Genomic DNA, 21,302 nt, shown 5'->3' with positions numbered 1-21,302 from the left:
AAAAACTACAATAAAAGGTATATTGTGGAAGCATCATAGCTTTTTACTCATCAAACTGCAGCTTTCTGTTTCGCAAACTAGCTAGAAGGAACCTACAGAAAACGTAGAATTCAAGCAAATCATTAAACCTTTTTAATGAGCCTTCCATTTCACTCTTCTAACAGTGGTATATTGTCCGAAGATACAAGTGTTTTAAAATCCTCATTAACAGCCCATCATGCTGAAGAATATGGAAATTAACTTTGTCTACTTAAAGGAAGCTTCAATGAATCTAGCACATGACAAGATTTAGTGGGGTGAGTTAGAGATCCATTAAAGTGAACATAGAAACATACAAATTAATCACCTGTATTAGTGAAGAACGCGATTATTATGGGCATCTCGAGTGTACTGATACCCTAAGACCAAAGCTAGTGGTGCTAGATCCAAGAAATTGTACGAATAGTTTATTTCTTAAGCATTATAACCAAGTATATATGTAAGCAGAATTTGCATGAATGTGCTTAACTTGTACTGTGATTTTTCAGCTGCAGCCTGCAGGTGGATGCTCAACTTGCTCGTGTTGACATCAATCTCCCTCAAACCATGTTGCTTACACAAAGAACTCTGTTTGTTCTGCTTGTATTGATATTAATCTCCCTCAAATCTGGTACAAAATCATAGCATTATGTTTTATCTTACTACTCCGTGTAGCAATACACTGGTCTTTTTGTTTATTATTTTAATAATTAATTATCTATGATGCTTCTGTATGATCTGGATCAGTGTTGCTGATAGAAGCACAGCTAGAAGAATGGTGTATTGCAGACGAGCAGACGCCTGACAGTGAGCTGCAGAGCGCGCTAGATTGGGCTTGTGGGAAAGGAGGAGCAGACTGTAGTAAGATTCAGAAAAATCAAGCTTGTTTCTTTCCAAACACAGTTAGAGACCACGCTTCGTATGCCTTCAATAGCTACTTCCAGAAATTCAAGCACAGGGGTGGCAACTGCTATTTCAAAACTGCTGCTTTGATTACAGGGGTTGATCCTAGTAAGCTCCAAATTCTTTTTCATAAGTTGATAACAAACTGTAAGCTGAACATGGAAAACTGAAGCTAATAAATTTTATGATTGTTCGAACAGGTCATGGAGGATGCAAGTACGATTATCTCCCTTAAGGTACAGGATAGACAACAGCAGTCTGAAGATATATGTATTGGAGCGGAGTTACAATCCTCAGCATGCCATTTGTCCATTATGAAATTAAAATACGAATGTTTTTAGGATTCGATTATGACACTATTGTATGTATTCTTCAATTGTAGAGTTCATCAAAATTGAACTGTGCTAGTGTGCTGTGCTATGCAGGTTTTCCATTTGCATGACATATGATACTAAGAATCATTTGCACAAAACTGTGACATACTTGATCATTAATCTTACCATTTTCCATATGATTGTGTCAACGATTCGATTTGGCATTTGCACAGTGTGACATACTGAATCATTAATCTTACCATTTCCCTTGATTTTTTCCTGTTAGAACGCAATCAACAATACACATAACTAATTTAAGGAAATAATATATGTTCAAATTTTATTATAATTAGGATTTTAGCTAGGATGATTCAGTTCACATCAAGATATCATTCAATAAAATCTGATTGCCATTATCTTGATTTGTTATGTTATCTTTTACTTTTGTATATTTGGAAGTTGATTAAACTTTTCCATAACTTGCATATACCTTACCAAATACCCTTTTAAAGAAAGAAACTATAAGATGATTCTAAAATATAAATTTCTAAATCTGTATATACCTTACTTTATAGTTTATCAAGTATAAATGCTAGGAGAATAGTAACATACTTGCACATGCCATAATCTAATACGTACCCACACTATAACTTGTACTCATATACCCCAATTTTCGAAGATGAAGACTTATGGCTGGAGATTTTCCCTTGGTTGCCTGTTGTTGCTGATTTTGGCAAATATATCTGGTAACAAAATAATACTACGTACTTCCCTTTGTTTCATAATGTTCCTCACTTTTTCATTATGCGCGGTCTCCCATTTACTACTTTGACTATTACTCCCTATGTCCCTTAATACTCGCCCCACTTTGACCGGCACACAGAGTTGTAGACAATTTAATTGACTCATTAATATATTAGATGGTAGTTGGTAGTGGGGTATTTTTTTTAATATAGTTAATAAAAAAAATGCAAATAAAAGGGCGGTGGTGGGTATGTGTTGAATTTTTTAATGCTTTTCAAGGAGGTAAGAATATATGTGGGTCATGGTTAAGTGAGAGAAATGATATAATATTAGTAAAAACATGTCATTTATAGAAACAGGACGAGTATTAAGGGACGGATTTATAAGGAAAGCGGGATGAGTATTAAGGGACGGAGTAATAGTTTTAATTTCGCATTATTAAAAATTACTAAATTTGATATTTATAAAGCTTACATTAAAAAAATCTAATGAGTTCACACGAGTTGACTTTTTATTGTTATTTATACAATTAATTATGATCAAAGTTTAAAAACTTTGACCATGTGAATAGTGAACGCGAGAAAAATTATGAAAAAGGAAGAAGTATTACTTTTCATTTATTTATATTAATTATAACGTTAACAAATTATCGTGCATTGTCACATATATTATGGCGATCTTGAAGCATCCAATAATTACGTAATATTATATCCAGTAATTACGTAATGTTATGTGTAGGGGGGTATAGCGAATGCACGGATTGGTGTGTAGCAAGAAGTGAAGCATCAGATGCAGTGATACAAAAATCATTAGACTGGGTATGCAACTATGGTCCTATTGCTTGTACCAGAATACAACCAGGACAACCCTGTTATCGACCAAATGACTTAAGAGGTGTTGCCTCCGCCGCCTTCAACGACTACTGGCAGCTAGTCAAGCATTCCCCAGGTGCCCTTTGTGATATTTTTGGTGCCGCCTCTTTGGTTCATCAAGACCCAAGTATGTCCTTTATCTAACTCACAATTTTTTTTATTGCACAATTTTTTTTGCATTTACTTAATAAATTTTTTTTTTTTTTTTTTTTTTTGACCAACACAGGTCATGACAATTGCCCATTTTCCTGCAAACCTTGAAGGGAATTCAATATTGTAGGAACAAACTTGTTCTAGTTATCTTTCAATCGACCTCTATATGTTACACAGTAACTTTTAGTTTTTACAGCGGATTTAATAAATTTCTATTAAATGGCCGAAATAAATCGTTTCTGTAGAAATCAGTTACATTGAAGCATTGAACTGTGCTACCAAATTTTTTGGTACAAGAACAAGATGCATATTTGTTAAGGACGCATAATGTAACATTTGCGGTACTGAAAGCGAGTATCAGATAGTGTCACACAGGCCTAGCTAGAGCAACCCTCACGAGTCATATGGCGACTTTGATGAGGGTATCAGGCCTATGCTTACATAATGTCATTAACAATACAGATATAAGTATAGTCTATTGTTACAAAGAATTCCACTAGAATTCACCAATCTATACCTAGTTCTTTCGATAGGAACAGCTTGTCAATGTATCCAATCACAGCATCTGATGAAGTAATGTAGTTTTGCATTTGGACGCGGGCAGAATCGTCTGTAAAAAGATGAATCAAATGGTACATAAACATCAAAACTTCATTATATAAGATCAATCAACAATTAGTAAATTGATCCTCCAATTTAACAAAGCAAAAGAGACGTGCCCAATCACAACAAACGTTTATATTGCTAATCAGTGGAATATAATATGTGTATTCTCTTCTTAATCTACTTCATCAGACATATGCTTACTATATGTGTCTGTTTTCTTAATCTATTTCATCAGACATACTCGTGCTGTATGTGTTTTCCGGACTGTTAACTTGGGCTCCGTTTGTTTTGACAGAAAACAACTTCACGAAAACGATTATCCCATTTTCCTTTGTTTGTTTTGTTAAGGGTTGAAAACAATTTTCCGAAAGGTGGAAAACTTTCTCTAGGGGAAAACCAACTTTTCTTTTGAAAAGAAGAAATGCCACATTTTCCACTCTAATCCCTTACATTTCTTTCTCTCCTTTCATTTCCACTTCTATGAAGTAAGGAAAACTATTTTCCCTAGATGTTTTCGTTTGAAAATTGTTTTCCGTTGAAACAAACGGAGCCTTAATCTATTTCATCACACGGGACCCCTCTAAAGCTTTCTTTCTTAGCCCACATTTCTTTCTGGACTGAGAAGTTCAGGTTGAATTTTGAACCAACCACATGCACATGAATCACCATATAAAAAATGTATGCAAGAATAGTTTAGACGGAGCACCCACCATCCTCATTCAGCCTTTTCATCAACTGCGGCCTAGTAGGTAATGCATACATCCCTGCACCAACAGCTTTTCTAATAGCCCATCCATGATATGGAGCAAAAACTTGGGTGTAAGCATTAGAAGCAGCATCCTTCAAAGAATTACCCCTGAAGATGGAATATACTTTTTGTAAGATAAATGACAGCAGCAGTAGTGCAATTATAGAAAATGAGAAAGACGCCTCAGGGCAAGCTTCTAAGATTTCAACAATACAGCTTCCCAAAATATGCTCAGTCAAGAACTCAAATTTCCATTAACTAGAGTATCTTGAAAAGAAACAACAAACAGAAGTAATACGCATTGCATGAAGGAACCAACAGAAGTTAGGGCTTCTTTGGCCAATCTTCTACTGAAAGTCTGAAATTTGGGGTTGTTTAGCCACTCTAATTTGAGAAGTGTTTCAAGTAACAGACGCACTCTTACAGTCTTTTGTTCCTTACTCTCACTTCTTCCATCTTTCTCAGTTCGAAATTTTAAATGTGATGTCGGATAAAGGATAAGTAATCAATCTTGTTTGTGGGGGAAAAAAAACTCAACAGATACACTTGAAATCGATTTTCTACATTCTTCATACTTCATACAGCCAAAAAAAAGGTTGGAATTAAAAAATCCTATCTAAAATTCTTGTGATTCCTGCATTAAGTAATTTTATTTACCCAGTTGCTAAAAATGGGGAGAAGTAACTACAAACATAGTTCCCATAATCAAATATAAATTGCCTCAAAAATAATATCAAATCCAAATATGAAAAATACCCTTCACATGTACTCCGTACGTTAGATCTCAACCATTTTGTTACTGCAGATAATTGATCTGATGGAATGATGGTACTCACCATACTCAAAGATGTGCATATATGGGGTCAATTATGATTTACGAGAGAGATGTGATTTACCATGGAAGAGGTGAGAGAGAAAGGCCACTTGGCCACTTGGGTAGGACTCTGTAAGAGTACCATATGAGAACGAAGAGAACAGTAATATATTTAGATGGGGATATCAAGGGTATCATTGCCAATATAAACTTCCATTAAATGGGGCAATAAAGCTACCCGAGAAACCAAAAATAGAAGCTACCAATTGGAGCTTCTGTTTCTAGGGGGCTTGGGAACTGATTTGGGCTTCTATACAAACAGAAACTACTTCTATATATACCCTAGATTGGCCTTGTTTCTACTCCTTATGTTGAGAAAAACTTTTACAAACAGAATCTTTATGTCTTGATTCTCACAGCCAAATACCTAATGATTTGTGGCCTGCATGCTTTATTGGATCACATCTTCTAATGATTTGTTCTCTTCTATCATACGAAAGGATGAGTTAGGTTGGTCTTATGTTAGGGGCTAACCTAGTTTTTATTTCCTCGTCAAAAAAAATAAAATTGCCTAACAGGACTAACCTGAACTTCAAGCTCTAACTACTTAAAAGAATTATTACAAATGGAAGAAAGCCTGCATATGGATTTGAAGTCAACACTGACTCCGTGATACTAAATTGCAAGCTCAATCGTAAGACTACAGATGACCTTCAAAAAGGAAAAAACAAAAAAAAGGTAAGAAAGAATAATATGAATTGGATGGCCAAAGAGTTTGGTGAGTTATTTAAAACAGGTTCTTCACTACTCGAAACTACGAGACATTCCCAGAAACAGATCCTTAAAGAGATTCTCTTCTAACTTTAAGACCTAGCGGATCACCATGCCCCTCGGAAAAAAGCTGGCAACTGGTTTTTTAGTCAGAATTCACTCCCATTACTAGAGTCGACATCCCCTCCCATGTCATCAGTGACTAAATTTAGCAAAGCAATTCAAAAACCCCCCCAAAACTACTTCAAAATATGAATTAAAGAAAAGTTGGGACAAGGCTTCTTTCTACTCACATCTACAACTCACATAACATCACACCCACAAGCCACAACTGAGCAAAATGACAGGATAGAACACAACATCCCGAAGCATTAGACAAACGTATAGACCCCAATAAGGCATTAGCCAATAATTGAAGTAGAGTACAACAAAAACTTTGATCAATATTCAACATGGCCTCATAATGCAAAAGCACTTTCATTCGAACACTTAGACAAGGAAATCTTTTAGCATGATCCCTTTCCTTCATCCTTTCCCTCTAACACATCCACCAAATGATTAGCAGTAAGTTCCTTCTCCCACAAACAGGAAGTGCAACTCCTTCGATTTTTAGCTACAACTTCGACCACCTACCAGTTAACTTGCAGTTACTCTCTCCAAAAAACATGAAGTGACACAGTACAAGATAACACATTAAAATTGCACCAGAAATTCCCCATAAAAACTGCATGCTACAAGACTTCACAATGGCAAAGGGGTAAACCCAAGACTCCTGACACAAAGCGAACAATTTCCTCCAAAAATATTGAGTAACCTGACAAGTGACAATTAAGAAAGATATGTGAACATGATTCACTATAGACACAATAAAGCAAAGAAATATCCAGAGAGATAACCAACCAGGCCCTTGTTTCTGAAGCAAATAATTAAATTAAGTGTCTCAGCCTCCCAGTGATAAACTTTTCCTTCCAATCGAAATCAGCAACAGGAAGGGGGTAATGAGGTGGAATAGTTAAGAACCCAAGTCCCGTGAAAAAACTTGAAAGAAAATATTCCTGAAAAATTCACTTTTTACACCAAGGACGGCCCTAAGTCATACATAACAAGAAATCCAGGAAGGACTAGAACCTCCACAAACACATTAAGCTCCTCAATTCTCCTACACCAAAAAAATCTTGTATGGGATAAGTTTCAATATTGCAGCAAAAGAACCATAATGGATTGAGATATAACCCAAAATGAGAAGGATTGCCACAATAGTAATAGAAGTTGAATTATTGAAAGAATTTCACTCTCCTCTTACTTCCCAAACCAGTAATAACACGGACACAGACAAAAACCACAAATCCAATTACGGAGTACAGAAATCTCAAATGTTATCACAAAATTCTAGAGAACATAACACTGAAACCATTTCCTTGCACTTCTCCAAATTCAGCAACTTGTCCAAAGCAAAGTTTCTCCAGTAATCTCAAGTAAGAATGCAATTTCATGCTACCATTACGTCTCTAAATTCCAACAGAGCCTATAAATATTCTTCAGCACATTTACTCGGTCTACAACTGAGAACATTTGACACAACTAAAGTGAACGGTAGTACTTAAAACCTTCTGAAGAATTTACAAAGACCCTCCTCAAATGTGCAAGAACTTCTAATGCTTCAATCTTCTTTTAACTTTGTCGAGAGGGATGAAGCATCATCAGCTAACATCTCGTCTTAAAATGTCCAATAACAGCTCTAGTAAAATATATTCATCAATATATACATTCACATTCACTCAAATAACAAAATTTCAGCAGGAGCTAGTAATGATAAGGAAGTCATGTTAGGTCAAATACCTAATTAGTCATGTCCATTCAAATACCTAAGTAGTCATGTCAAGTCAGGTCATGTCATCTTGTTTCGGGTCATTTTTGGACAGCTATAGGCACGGACAAGCAAAAGTACCAAACATCCAGGAGAGATTGTTTAAAGACATTGAGAAAGAGGCCAGGAGAGAGTGAAACATACTCAGTTTCAATGATTTTCTCAAAAAGTACTTTGACCATGTCCAGACCCCGCTTTACTTTCAAAAGATTTCTTGTATGGCTGCCTTGTTTCCGAACAGTGTTCGCCTGAATATCTTGATCGACCAGCACTTGTAATGTCGTTATTGAGTTTGAGGTCTCAATAAGATCATTAACCTACATATATTCATGTAAGGTTATGACCACCAACTACATTCAAAATATTTAAAGAAAATACAAAAGACCGCAATCGAGAGGGATTGAGGATCAAGGAAGAATAGAGGGTGCGAGAATCGGCTTACCTTGGCAACATAGTCCATCTCCGCAAACTTAAAAGCTAACCCCAGACAACCAAACAAAGGGGAGACGAGGGAGCAAGCATGGGAAAATGGGGCAACCTTAAGATCAGAATCCTCGGAATTAAGAGTGATGGCTAGATCTTTGAATGCTTCAGAAATCTTCTTCAATGGCTTTTCTCCCCCATCCTCAGCCATTTTTCCTAGAATCACCCTGACAGGTTAATCTATATCTGAAGAAAAAGAGAGGGAAAAAGATACTCAAAGTTGCAGAAATTTATGCCTTGAGGCTTGAGCAGTACGGTTGCAAAAGAAAACATATAATAGCAATTAGCAAGGGAATGAAGCCAATATTTTCCATCACATTTGCATTATCCTTCTTTTTACATCGAGTGTGATATTCAGGCAGCTAAGAAGTTGTTATTATTACACTTGAGGTGGCCACACGTTTTGATAATTTTAGTTAGCCCTCTCTAAAATTTAAGTTCCTATTCCTGTTGACTTGAGGCATATTAATTGGTCCTTGGTGAAGAAATGACACTCGGGTATCTAAAATCACAATGAAACCCCCCGAAAACACTAAGCCAACAACAAATTCACAAGTATCTCAATCACTTCAATTGCAGTAAAAAAGTATCTGAAACAGTTAAAATAAAACCATAACAATTGCTATTACAGTATTAGATGACAATTGCTAGAGAAATTAACATAATTAAACTCTCCAACTAATTTGATCAAAGACACAAACTTTTCATATTCACTTGCTACTTCCCACCTAAATCACTCACCTAACAGCTTTTAGCCTTTACTCCTAACAATGGTGTACATCAATTTGATCCCTTACAAAAGTGATTCTTCACAATTCCACAATGTAGTGCTAAATGGCTTGCACATATCAACCGTGTTTACACGTGAAAGCTATCCCAGAATCCAACACTATATGATTCAAACTTGAAGGGAACAAAATCACGAAAAACACATACGAGTGATATTCCATTGTTATACGTCTTAAAGACTTAAACTTGGTTTAACCCAACAAATCTCTATTGCTTCCCCAAGGGTGAATTCTTTGACTTAGGCGCAGCATTGTCTAACCTGATTAGAATAACGGTGAATTCATATACTTTCATCAAAATTACCCAAGTTTGTGGACATTATACAACCCTTAATTATGAAAAGAACACGGACTTCATGAAAACCATAAACAAGATCAAATATTAACATTAGAGATATCTCCAATTCATCTTTTCTTTTGTTCCCATTTAGTTTCCTGAAATTTAATCAGAAAATCTCAATTCCATAGACTCTCAACACAATGTCAAATGCAAAACAAATAACATTGAACACCTGAACATCTAACATTAGACTTTAACAAAAAACTCTTTTCCCTGAAAAATGAATAGTTATAGTTCAAAGTTTAAACCTTTATAAACAAATCATTTGTACATTATTAACAAATCATCATACAAACTACAAACTACAAACCACAAACCCTTTTGAGTTTGAGTATAAAAGGACATACCAATTTGTTAAGCAGCCAAAAACAAAAGCATAAAAACAGAATATTGAATGAATATTATCCGAGAAAATGAATTAAAAAGTGATACCAATTTGGGAATAATATGAAAACTATTGCACCGCAATTCGATGATGATGATGATGATGATGATGGCGAATCGACGATCTTTGAGATCAGGGGAAGAGAGAGAAGTGCGACAGAATTTGAGTGGGCTGGAAATTTGGAATACAGAAAGTGGGATTTTTCTTTATGAAAAAGAAAAATAAAATGAAAAAGTGTTTCGGTTACCGTTTAATCAAGTAATCCAAACCGACCAAACGTCGCTTGGTATGTTTATTTTTTGGCAATAAACTTTAGATTTAGAGTTGTTAAAATCTACAGTAATTCGATTAATTAGAGTAAATATTAGAGCATCTCGAATGTTACCTATAGGACTAGCTTGTAATTTTCATAAATTTTTTAGTTGTTAGTCAATTATTGGAATTGTTTATTTGATAAACATGTGAATTGAAAAATAAAAATAAATTTTTTAGTTGTTAGTCAATTTTCATAAGCAATTAGTCAAGTTAAGCAAATTAGCTCTACAAAGTTAATTAGCCTGGGAAAAAAAGAACGGAAAATAAATTGTTTATTTGATAAACATGTGAATTGAAAAATAAAAATAAAATTTAAAAAATGGTTAAAAAAATTCAAGCAATTTGCAAACCATTGAAGCAAAATACGATGAAAAAATAATAGCTTGAAAATCTGACGTGGCAAATGAAAGCAACTTACCAATTTGCTTACCATTAAAGATGTTCTTACACAGTCAGTATTCTTGTTTTGCAGGTTGCCAGAGGTTCGTGCCAGCTCATACTTGATACCTCCGAGGAACGCGTGACACGTCATCACCGTAAAAGATCCCACAACATTTGGCGCCGTCTGTGGGGAGGTATAGTATCATGGCCGAACCGCACTCTGACAGAGAGTATACTGGTGAGGAAGAAAAGAGACAACCTCTCGAAAGGAGTCAACGTCAAATAGAAGAAGCCAATCGAATCGCAAATGCAGGAAGCACACCACGTCGGGTGCAGGAAGCTGAGGTGGTCGTAGAGGAAGAACCAATTGTGGAAGCGTCTCCGCCGAGTGCCCACCTAAGCCCCAGCGTCCGAGATGCCGTGATAGATGAGAATTTGGACTTGCCAGTCTCGGTGGGGTCGCTACGCGAGATCATAGCAGGATTCCAACAGCAAATGAACCAAACCTTTCGACAGCAGATGAGCACCACGTTGCAAGATGAAATTCGGAAAAATATGGTAATCTACAGCACTGAGAGGACGGCTCCACAGAGGCCCCTCAGTCTGGGCGTCAATCGGATAAACAGAATGCCACTTAGATCCAATGTATGGAGAGCTGGAGAAAGCTCCCGTCCACAGGCTAGCCGTGGAATCAGCCCTGTGCCTGAGCGCTCGGGGATTGACCGCGGCCTCCCAACTTCTCTACCTCGAAGGGACCAAGTCATACGACCACCATCTAGGGGAAACCCACCAGTCGTCTTAAGGCCCGCCTCGAGGCGTCAAGAATATTATGAAGCTGTATTTGAACTATCAGACACTGGGTCCACCCCTGTGATAGAAGATCCGCCCTTTTTACCCCTCTACTCGAGGACAGACCCAGATAACGCCCAATAGGGTAAGCTTACGTCCCCGCCTGCTCTCCAGCCGCCGTGAACCAACTTACCACATTCAGCAAGGGTTTAATAATCTGACGCTAAGGCACATGAGTACTCCCTTCTCCGAGGATATCATGAACGCCCCGAAAGAGCCCAAGGTCAAAACTCCTACCATTTAAGCCTATGACGGTACCACCGATCCCGATATGCACTTAGTTGCATACCATCATCACATGTATGTTCAAGGAACCAATGAAGGCACTTGGTGCAAATATTTCCCGGCCACTCTCAAAGGGGTAGCGTCTAAGTGGTTTGAGCGACTGCCCCCAGGGTCAATTGCCTCTTTCAACGAACTACAAACTCTGTTCTCCACTAGGTTCATGGCACACAAGGAAGAAAGGAAAACAAGTATGCACTTGGGACGAATTCAACAGGGGAAAGATGAATCACTAAGAAGCTATGTGAAACGTTTCAACCTAGAGGCCGGACAGATCCCAAATTTGCCCGACGGCGTCTCCTTCGATAATTTTATTAGGGGATTGAAGAAGGGATCCTTTAAGTTTGGCCTAGTCAAGAAAAGTGTGCGGACTATGGCCGAAGTTTTGGACGAGGCCGAAGCATTTATCCATGCAACAGAAATATGCAGTGCGTCAAAAGATGGAAGGACTGTAGAAGCAACATATTCCTCAAGGAAGAAAGACAAAATAGACCGAAAAGCCCCACGAGTAAATGATACTTGGGCTCTCTCGAAAGAGCATGATACCAATTCTCCTGGACACAAGAGAGAACGTCCACAAGAAAGGGAATATTTCGAGTATAACACAGATCTCCTCACGATACTGAAAGACGTCAGAACCAGGTTTGACCTTGAACGACCTTTCCCCATGAAGTCTCCTGCTGAGAGTCGAGAACCTAAGTTGTATTGCCAGTTCCATGAAGACATAGGGCATGAAATCAAGAACTGTAGAAGCTTGAAGAGAGCTCTAGACGGCCTAGCCTCCAAAGGACACCTTAAGAACTACATACAGAGGAATGCTCATGGCTTTGGAAAAAACCAGTCTAAAAAGAACAAGTCACCTGTCTCACCTACAGAGGGACAACACAGCGAAGGGGGGTTTGTAGCCGTCATATCTGGGGGACCAGCCGCTGGAGGACCCACCATGAGGGGGCAGAAAGATTATGCTCGCCACCTAGGGCAGGTAATGCTGTCAGGAAAGTCACCTCTGGACCCATTCCCACGGATCGAGATATGTGAGTCGGATGGTGGACGAGTAGCCACTCCGCATGATGATCCTCTTGTTAGGTAATGATTCATATGACAAAACATAAATCATGCGAAAAAACCATAAAGCCAGGAAAGCATATTATTTACACATAATCATTTAGCATAGTTTAGATGCATACACTTTGTTGCGTGCCCTCCCTAGCTGCGCCCGAACCGAACAAGAACAAGTCTTTAGGACTCCAAGTGTCGTCCCTCCGTAGATAGTCCACAGCACGTCCGGATCCGCCTTAAGCTTGACCAACTAGGATCGCCCTTAAGGTACTTAGAATTTTCGGCTATTGTAGGCAATTATATGACTGAATTTTTGCTCTCAAAAATCACTTTGAAAACTTGAATACTCGATTGTATATATAAATTATGACCCTAGGCACCTATTTATAGAGGTATAGAAAAGGAACTGGAATCCTATTAGGATACGAATCAATTAAACTAGAATCTTAATAGAATTCTTATTTAATTAATTCATCCTTTTAGGTTTAGGAATTTAATCTATGCAAATGATTATGACATTGCCATGTCCACATAGTTCAAGAAACAGAACTACTAGTCATCTTGCATTCTAGTCGTCTAACGTTTTTTATGCGTCCAATATTATAGAAAACTCCGACTAGGGACCATTTTCAACTTTTGACATTCAAGTTCACTTGATAGACATTTCTTAGTCACAGGACTGGTCCTGACAGTCTATCTTGAATATATCGTCAAATTGAAGGGACTCATCATTTAATACTAAACCAAGATTAAATGGAATATGAAAATACATTTCATATATGATAAATGTTCAACCCCATTGTTTTACAGCCATGGGCCTCAAACCCATTTTTAAAACAGTTCATGGAATTCAAAGCTATGCTTGATTTCCAGTGCTACAACGTGAGTGTTGCTTCTCACTTGTTGCATAGGTTTAGTTATCACGCTTTGCCAATCTTAACATCCTTTTCATCGAATGTTCTTCTAGATATGATGATAAGAACTTTTGAGTATGTTTATTTTGTGATCTAGTCTTTCTTGCTACATTAGTGGTTCTACGCATTTTGCAATGAAAAACCATTAAGTCAACAGACATGTGATCTTCTCAAGTTCAATGAAGAACTCATATAAACAACTCTATTTTATTGCTTCTTAGGCAATAATTACTTTTACTTCAACTGTATAGGTTGCTAGTGATGCTTTGTTTGGATCTACTTATCCAAGCAGTTCACAGATATGTGGAAGACTCTCCAACTATATCTTAGAACATAGAAATTATTATTTTAATTTCCCACGCAACAACTCATGGTCTTCAATCCATGTTGCCATTTCAAAACACGATGCTCTTTAGCTCATCCTTGTCAATGGTTAACTCCAAAGGGTCTTGCTTGATCCTTTGCCAGTGTTTATGCGTGTAGCATCAATATTTAGCATATCTTTATTTCCTTGAATCAAGAACTATTCCTATGTACCTTTTCAAGTACCATAAGTGTTCTTGATCTCAATCTAGTTGATCTTCACTTAGATCAATAGAGATTGGTATATGTTCGTCATGCCTAAAGTCATACGATACGTTTTTGGCGATCCTCATATTATATTATATACATGATAAATTCTTTTGCAGAATAATTCCCAATTGAATTCTATTCATGTAACTTTAGCTCATTCAGTTACAGTAGATACTGAATCCAACTAAATTCTTTGACATATAATATAGGTGAAGAATCTCATTAGATTCTTTGATGTTTAACTTAGTAAATGCTTATACATAGTTCAAACATTCATTACTTAGATTTATTCATATGGATCGAATATCTCCAATGGAGTCTTTCGTGTTTGATTTAGTAAATGCCATTACTAAACAATATCATAAGATCTTTGTAAATAGATCTTAATACCCAGTATGTACTAAGTTTCGCCTTGGTCCATCATTGATGAATAATTTCAAACCTAAGTCATTAGCATTTGAATGTTATTTCACAATAGAGAGATATGTGTGATACACATAGGACCAAATAAGTTTTACGTACTCCCACTAAACTTCTTATATATCTATAAGAATCATGTATATTTTATGAAACTAAAATGCTTATTAGCTTCACTAAAATACAGTTCCAATTCCCAATTGCTTGCTTAAATCTGTACTTAGATTTCATAAGTTAGCATTCCTTTTCAAGCATTTATTTGGATCCACAAATCCTATGACATGCCATGTACATAGTTTTCTTCCAACATTTGATTGAGGAATACGTTTTGTCATCCAATTGTCATATGTACCAATATGCAATCATTGCTTGAGTTATAGACTTGAGCATTACGATTATGCATGAGGTTTCAACACAATCCATGCCATGAATTTGCTTGTAACCTTTAGCAACTAATATAGCTTTGTGTGTGAACACAATTCCATGTTTGATGGTTTTTATCCTTAAAACAAACTTGCAACCAATAGGTGTGAAACTATTCTTGCAAATCAACAAAATTTAAATTTTGTCATCAAAACATTGAGTATGTTTTATGGCCTCTAACCATCTAAAACATTTGAGTCTATATATGGCCTCTAACCATTTTAGGGAATCTGGGTTTCGTCATAGCTTTCTTACAGGTCACAAACTCATTAATCTACATGATAATAGTTTGACTGTAAGTTGTAGGTTTCTTCACTATCTAATAGAAGAATTGCATAGTTTCAGTGACCTGAACTCCATGTTTCTTCACTATCTAATAGAAGAATCTTATAGTTTCAGTAATTTGAATTCTATGCCTACTTGGGTATAGAACATCAAACAATAGAATATCAATAGCCACTTGAAAGTCCTTTGAATATTCTGTTCTCCTTGAAGCACTTGTAAAGTCTTCTAAGAGATGTCTATTCTTTAAAGCCACTTCTAAAGTCCTTAAAAAATACGTGTTCGGATTTTCTAAAGAACTTCGAAAAGCCTCCGGAATGTCCGTTTATGTTTGTTGTTCGCCTCGAAGACTTTCGAGGTCTATTTTCTCCCACTTGTCATTTTGGAAACGAATCTCCAAAAGGACATTATTTCGAGCAAACAAACATTATGTTCTCAAAAATTCGTGGTAGAAACAATACCCTTGTGTCTCATTTGAATAAATCACAATGAAACATATATCTATACTTGGGCCTTAGTTTATTGAATAACAAACACTAAGCTCCCACTGAGTTTAGGAACTCTTTAGATATATTATGAAAAGATATTCTGAAATTACTTTTCAATAGCTTTGACGAATTTGGTTTAGTTTGGTGGTAGTTGAGCATTTTGTTTTAGAAATTATAGGAAAAGTCTTTATGATTCATCATTGATCGAATCAAGTACTAATTGACTTCGATCATTCCAACGTAGATATGCCATATCTTATGGAGCTAGATTGTGAAATTACAACACACATTCATTGATGATCATATTTGGTCTCAAGTAATCATCAACATGATCTAACCTAGATCTTTATGATTTCTTGCCAAGTGGATTGTATACTTCTGAATCTTTGAACTAGCCAAACAGATTCAACTTATATCACATTTGAGTAAATAAACCTATATTCACTCAAATCCATGTGAAATAATAAAGTCATAAAACCTTTCTTTAGCTTTGAACTCTATCGTCTAGGCGTTCTAACAATAGTTCATATTCTTTGTTACTTTCAACAAGTAAGACTAGCTTGTCTTAAGTTGATCTAGAAATCAACCAACTTTCAAAAGTCCATTAAAATAGAGCTTGTGAATGTTAACTTGTTGACATGGTCTAAGCAACAATGCCAAAGATTAGTGGAACTCAAATCAAGGGTTTGATTTGAACCTAGTAAAGTTTTTATTGTTAAAGAGTTGTTTGTTTTAATCAAGCAAATTGACTCAACCCGTAAATGACCATTTCATTCAAATAAACAAACAAACAAGAATTGTTTTTGTTCTTCCGAATGTGAGTCTTTCTGTGTTTGAAGCAGAAATTTATGTATGTTGATTATGGAACAAAATAGCCATTTAGTTCCAGCCTTGAAAGGACTTAAAACAACCTAGATGACCCTACAGCTAATGTAGCATTGCCATGCTTCATTTCCCACTTGTAGGCCATTAGTGTAGCCTAGCTTCCATTATTTGAGTTATTACCGAAGTAAGAACCTCAAGCGGTATATGATACCAAGGAAGTTTGATTGCTAGGTAACTTCTCTTTAAACATAAACTTATAGGTAGAAACGGAATCGTAAATTCCTTTCATTTGTTCCTCGTTTTCCTATTTCTTGTACCCTTTCTTATAGTCTTAAGAATTGAATTCTTTAGTGTTGACTTTTATACTTTGTTAGACATGTCCAATGTCACCCCAACAAGGTTCTTACCATTTAATTTATGTTGAATATTAAGTTTCAACTAGATGATCTTACCAGAAGCTTCTAAAGTTCTCTAAGCATCGATCTATTCGAATGTCTAGGGACTAGACTCTTTCGAGAATTAAATGGACAAAGATATTAGGTTGTTAACCATTGGTAAAGCTGAGCGTATTAAACTCAATGCTTTATGATCTCAAAACTACAGTGTATTTTGAATTCACAAGCACCAATTGGTTTGCCATTCGACTTTGATGTTCGAAAACAACCATAAAAGTCGCTATAAGAAACGTACATTTTAAATTGCTCACTTTCTCTCATTTCCGTGAATCGTTCTTGGATTCACTACCAATCGAGGAAATTTACTGTTACCTTTCTCAAAGGGTTTACTGCAGTGCAAGATATTTAATTATAAACAATAATTAAAACATTCATTGAAGCATGCAAAGTCTAAACATTTATCATGAGTAATAACTTGAAAATTAAAGCAATCATGCAATTTAAACAAGTCATTAGCATTTTATTCGAATTATGTGTTCCGGCAGGTGTGAATAAAATGATTCCAAGACCCTAAAACCATTGAAGAATTAAGCACAGTTTGTCGACTCAATTCTAAAACATTTTAGGTAAGCAAAAGCCTTTTGCTAATAGTCTAGAAACTACTCTTGGTTGATAGGTACGTCTAAGAACTTATTAGGTAAACCTATCGATTTTGCCACGACATAAAAGGACTCCTTACTTATATCGTTGAGTTTCACCAAAACTAACATGTACTCACAATTATTTGTGTACCTTGCCCCTTTAGGACCAATAAGTAACACCTCGCTGAGCGAAAACTATTACTAGATTGATGTAAAGGATATCCAAGCAAGTGTATATTTTGGCATGGCACCTTTTAACTCAATTTTTAAGTTTGGAACTTAAGGCTCTTACTATGTTGGTTAGATTTTAAGTGAACTAAAACCCTTAATCATGCAACATAATCAAGCTTTGATCTCATGCATATTAAGACATATTTAAAATCAATAAATAACTTAAAACATGCATAAGATAAATGTGATCTAGTATGGCCCGACTTCATCTTGAAGTTTTAACTTCAAAGTCCGTCTTGAAAATCTCCGTGGGAGGCACCATTTTCTTCAAATAGGATAAGCTATAATTAAAACTAATTACAACTATTTGATGGTACGCAGACCATTTTTGAATTGAAAAACAACTTTGGTACTTTAGACCAATTACATTCAAATTAATGGTACGCAGACCATATTTTCTATCCTATTTGGGCCATACTAGTCACTTCATAACCTGCAAAACAGTACATATACAATATATACCATTCACCCATTCATTATCATGAATGGCCCACATAGCCGGTTAGTAAAACACATTATGCATCACATAAACATTTGCAGCAATTAATCAAAGGCACCAATAATCTACAAATTATTCAGTCCTTATTAATTCTAATCAAGTTGTTTTAACCTTAAGGATTTGTAGACCTAATCAAGAGTTTATGACTAAAAAGGGCTCCCACTTAAACCAATAAATTCATATGCTTTACTAATTTTAAACATAAAAATGTATTTCTAGTCTAACCGGAAACATACAAATTTATTTAAAATTTAAAGCTCATATAAATTTATAAATGAATCCAAAAAAGTTTAATTTAATTTCAGTCGTATTTAAATTAATTCATGATTTTAATTTTAGTAAAATAATTAGAATAAATAAAATTTATTATAATTACAATATTCAAAATTAAAATCCAAGAAAATAATTTAAATTATTAATTTTAAAATTAATTAAAATTACGTAAACTGAAAATTTCAAATTAAAATTTCAAAACGATCTAATCGCAACGCAACAATCCCACGCAACGCACGCCCAAGGGCCACACGCACACAGCCATCGCTGGCCATGTGCGCGTAGCCCATGCGCTGCGTCGCATCGCTGCTGCTCACCATCGCAAGGCATCACGCGAGCTGGTGCTCGCTGCGCGCGCCAGCGCTCGATGCACGCGAGCCATCGCTCGCTGCGCTCGCTCGCCAGCGCTCGATCCATGCGAGCCATCGCTCGCTGTGCGTAGCGCTCGTGGCACGCGAGCTTGCGCTCGCTGCGCGCGAGGCTCCGCATGCTTGCGCGAGGCAGTGCGCGCTGTGGCGCAGCACGCTTGCTGCCTACACGCGACTGCTGTGCCTTGCTCTCGCCCCTGCCCACACGCCCATTGCTCACAGCCCACGACACAAGGCAGGGCTGCTGCCTTGTGCTCGTGCACCATGCCCTTGCTCGCTGCATTCGTACCGCATGGGCGACGAGCTCCCTTGCTCGTCGTCGCATGCCCGCACTATACAACACCCCTTAAGGGTAACACGTAGCGTCCATTGCTTTGTGCGTGCAAGTTATATGAGTGAGTCGCATAAAAATTAAAAATTTATATTCAAAATTAATGACAAATTAATAAATAATATTAATTTCATAATTTTAGGGCGAAAAATCAAAAATTTATTATTTAATTGATTTCCGATTAACATGGATTCAAGTCTAGGTCATAAAAATTTAAAATTTAACATAAATTTACAATTTTTATGGTGGTTTTTAATCATAGGTATCTAATTAAATTATAACTAATTATGAAAATCAAATTAATTCTAAATTATTCCAATTTTCAACAAATTAATCATAATTACAAATTAGATTGCATAATTAACAAGGCTAGGCATTCAAACTTGTTAAACATATACAGTAGGTCAATAAAAAATTCAAGATTTATCAACAAGAATCGCAAATATTTAATTTAACATCTTAAATTTACGAAATTTTGCATTCGAAAAACTAAAAACTCCGAAAAGTCATAGTTAGGCTTCGAATTTGAGAATTCTGGGTTCGGCCGAAAAATGCGGAAAAACCATAAAGCCAGGAAAGCATATTATTTACACATAATCATTTAGCATAGTTTAGATGCATACACTTTGTTGCGTGCCCTCCATAGCTGCGCCCGAACCGAACAAGAACAAGTCTTTAGGACTCCAAGTGTCGTCCCTCCGTAGATAGTCCACAGCACGTCCGGATCCGCCTTAAGCTTGACCAACTAGGATCGCCCTTAAGGTACTTAGAATTTTCGGCTATTGTAGGCAATTATATGACTGAATTTTTGCTCTCAAAAATCACTTTGAATACTTGAATACTCGATTGTATATATAAATTATGACCCTAGGCACCTATTTATAGAGGTATGGAAAAGGAACTGGAATCCTATTAGGATACGAATCAATTAAACTAGAATCTTAATAGAATTCTTATTTAATTAATTCATCCTTTTAGGTTTAGGAATTTAATCATATGTCGAAACCTGATAGCTTTAGGATTCGTATAGCACACAAGCACACACACGCACGCACAGCAGCCCACGAGGGGCGCCATGCGCGCGCGCGCAGCCCGCGAGCTCGCAGCCCATTGCCACGAGGCCCACACGCTGCCGCAGCCTTGGCGCGCGCTGGGCCTGCCTTGCGGTGGGCCTGGCGTAGCCTTGGCTGGTGCGTTGTGGCGCGCTGGCTTGCTGGGCGATGGCCCGGCTTCGTGCTGGGCCTTCGTCTGGCAGGCCTCGTCCGATGCTAATTCGTACGATACGCTTCCGATTAATTTCCCGATTCCGGAATTCATTTCCGATACGAACAATATTTAATATTTCCGATTCCGGAATTAATTTCCGTTTCGAACAAATATTTAAAATTTCCGTTTCCGGAATTATTTTCCGATTCCGATAATATTTCCGATTCTGACAATATTTCCGTTTCCGGCAATATTTCCGATTCCGGCAATATTTCCATTTCCGATAATATTTTCCGATACGTACCATGTTTCCGTTTCCGGCAACATCTACGACTTGGATAATATTTATATTTCCGATACGATCCATATTTCCGTTTCCTGCAATATCATCGTTTCCGGAGTATTCATTTCTTGCATGTGACGATCTCAGCTCCCACTGAAACCAAGATCCGTCGATTCCGAATATCCATAGATGGAGTATTTAATGCCATTAAATACTTGATCCGTTTACGTACTATTTGTGTGACCCTACGGGTTCAGTCAAGAGTAAGCTGTGGATTAATATCATTAATTTTACTTGAACTGAAGCGGCCTCTAGCTAGGCATTCAGCTCACTTGATCTCACTGAATTATTAACTTGTTAATTAATACTGAACCGCACTTATTAGACTTAACATAGAATGCATACTTGGACCAAGGGCATTATTTCCTTCACCTCTTGTGGTCGAGTTCAAAATATCCAAT

At 36.7% G+C, this 21,302-nt stretch overlaps 4 protein-coding genes across 5 annotated transcripts; 3 read left to right on the top strand and 1 right to left on the bottom strand.

Moving 5' to 3' along the window:
• The first annotated feature begins 212 nt into the window (after positions 1 to 212).
• On the top strand, positions 213 to 1,432 carry LOC110804084 (glucan endo-1,3-beta-glucosidase 1). The gene is made up of 4 exons (XM_022009647.2): positions 213 to 435; positions 528 to 649; positions 766 to 1,029; positions 1,122 to 1,432. The coding sequence occupies exons 2-4, from the start codon at positions 586 to 588 to the stop codon at positions 1,154 to 1,156; spliced, it is 363 nt and encodes a 120-aa protein (XP_021865339.2). The 5' UTR covers positions 213 to 435; positions 528 to 585; the 3' UTR covers positions 1,157 to 1,432.
• A 437-nt stretch (positions 1,433 to 1,869) lies between these two features.
• On the top strand, positions 1,870 to 3,217 carry LOC130461080 (glucan endo-1,3-beta-glucosidase 4-like). Its single transcript, XM_056829005.1, has 3 exons — positions 1,870 to 1,981; positions 2,718 to 2,978; positions 3,078 to 3,217. The coding sequence occupies exons 1-3, from the start codon at positions 1,915 to 1,917 to the stop codon at positions 3,110 to 3,112; spliced, it is 363 nt and encodes a 120-aa protein (XP_056684983.1). The 5' UTR covers positions 1,870 to 1,914; the 3' UTR covers positions 3,113 to 3,217.
• A 23-nt stretch (positions 3,218 to 3,240) lies between these two features.
• On the bottom strand, positions 3,241 to 10,023 carry LOC110804086 (accelerated cell death 11). Of its 2 annotated transcripts, none has more exons than XM_022009649.2 (5): positions 9,854 to 10,023; positions 8,253 to 8,479; positions 7,955 to 8,127; positions 4,321 to 4,466; positions 3,241 to 3,614 (listed from the first exon to the last, which is right to left on the bottom strand). In XM_022009649.2, exons 2-5 carry the CDS (start codon positions 8,442 to 8,444, stop codon positions 3,508 to 3,510), a joined length of 618 nt encoding a protein of 205 aa, XP_021865341.1. In that variant the 5' UTR covers positions 8,445 to 8,479; positions 9,854 to 10,023; the 3' UTR covers positions 3,241 to 3,507. The 2 variants fall into 2 exon arrangements, with proteins under 2 accessions (XP_021865341.1, XP_021865340.1); XM_022009648.2 differs by having other exon boundaries at positions 8,253 to 8,449; positions 9,854 to 10,022.
• A 1,773-nt stretch (positions 10,024 to 11,796) lies between these two features.
• Positions 11,797 to 12,723, top strand: LOC110804081 (uncharacterized). Its single transcript, XM_022009644.2, has 2 exons — positions 11,797 to 12,495; positions 12,616 to 12,723. The coding sequence occupies exons 1-2, from the start codon at positions 11,797 to 11,799 to the stop codon at positions 12,721 to 12,723; spliced, it is 807 nt and encodes a 268-aa protein (XP_021865336.2).
• Positions 12,724 to 21,302: the final 8,579 nt, after the last annotated feature.

This window comes from Spinacia oleracea, chromosome 5 (genome assembly GCF_020520425.1).
Source record: "Spinacia oleracea cultivar Varoflay chromosome 5, BTI_SOV_V1, whole genome shotgun sequence".
Taxonomy (NCBI): domain Eukaryota; kingdom Viridiplantae; phylum Streptophyta; class Magnoliopsida; order Caryophyllales; family Amaranthaceae; genus Spinacia; species Spinacia oleracea.
The sequence above is the reverse complement of the archived record's forward strand: the minus strand, read 5'-3'. Positions and strand labels throughout refer to the sequence as shown.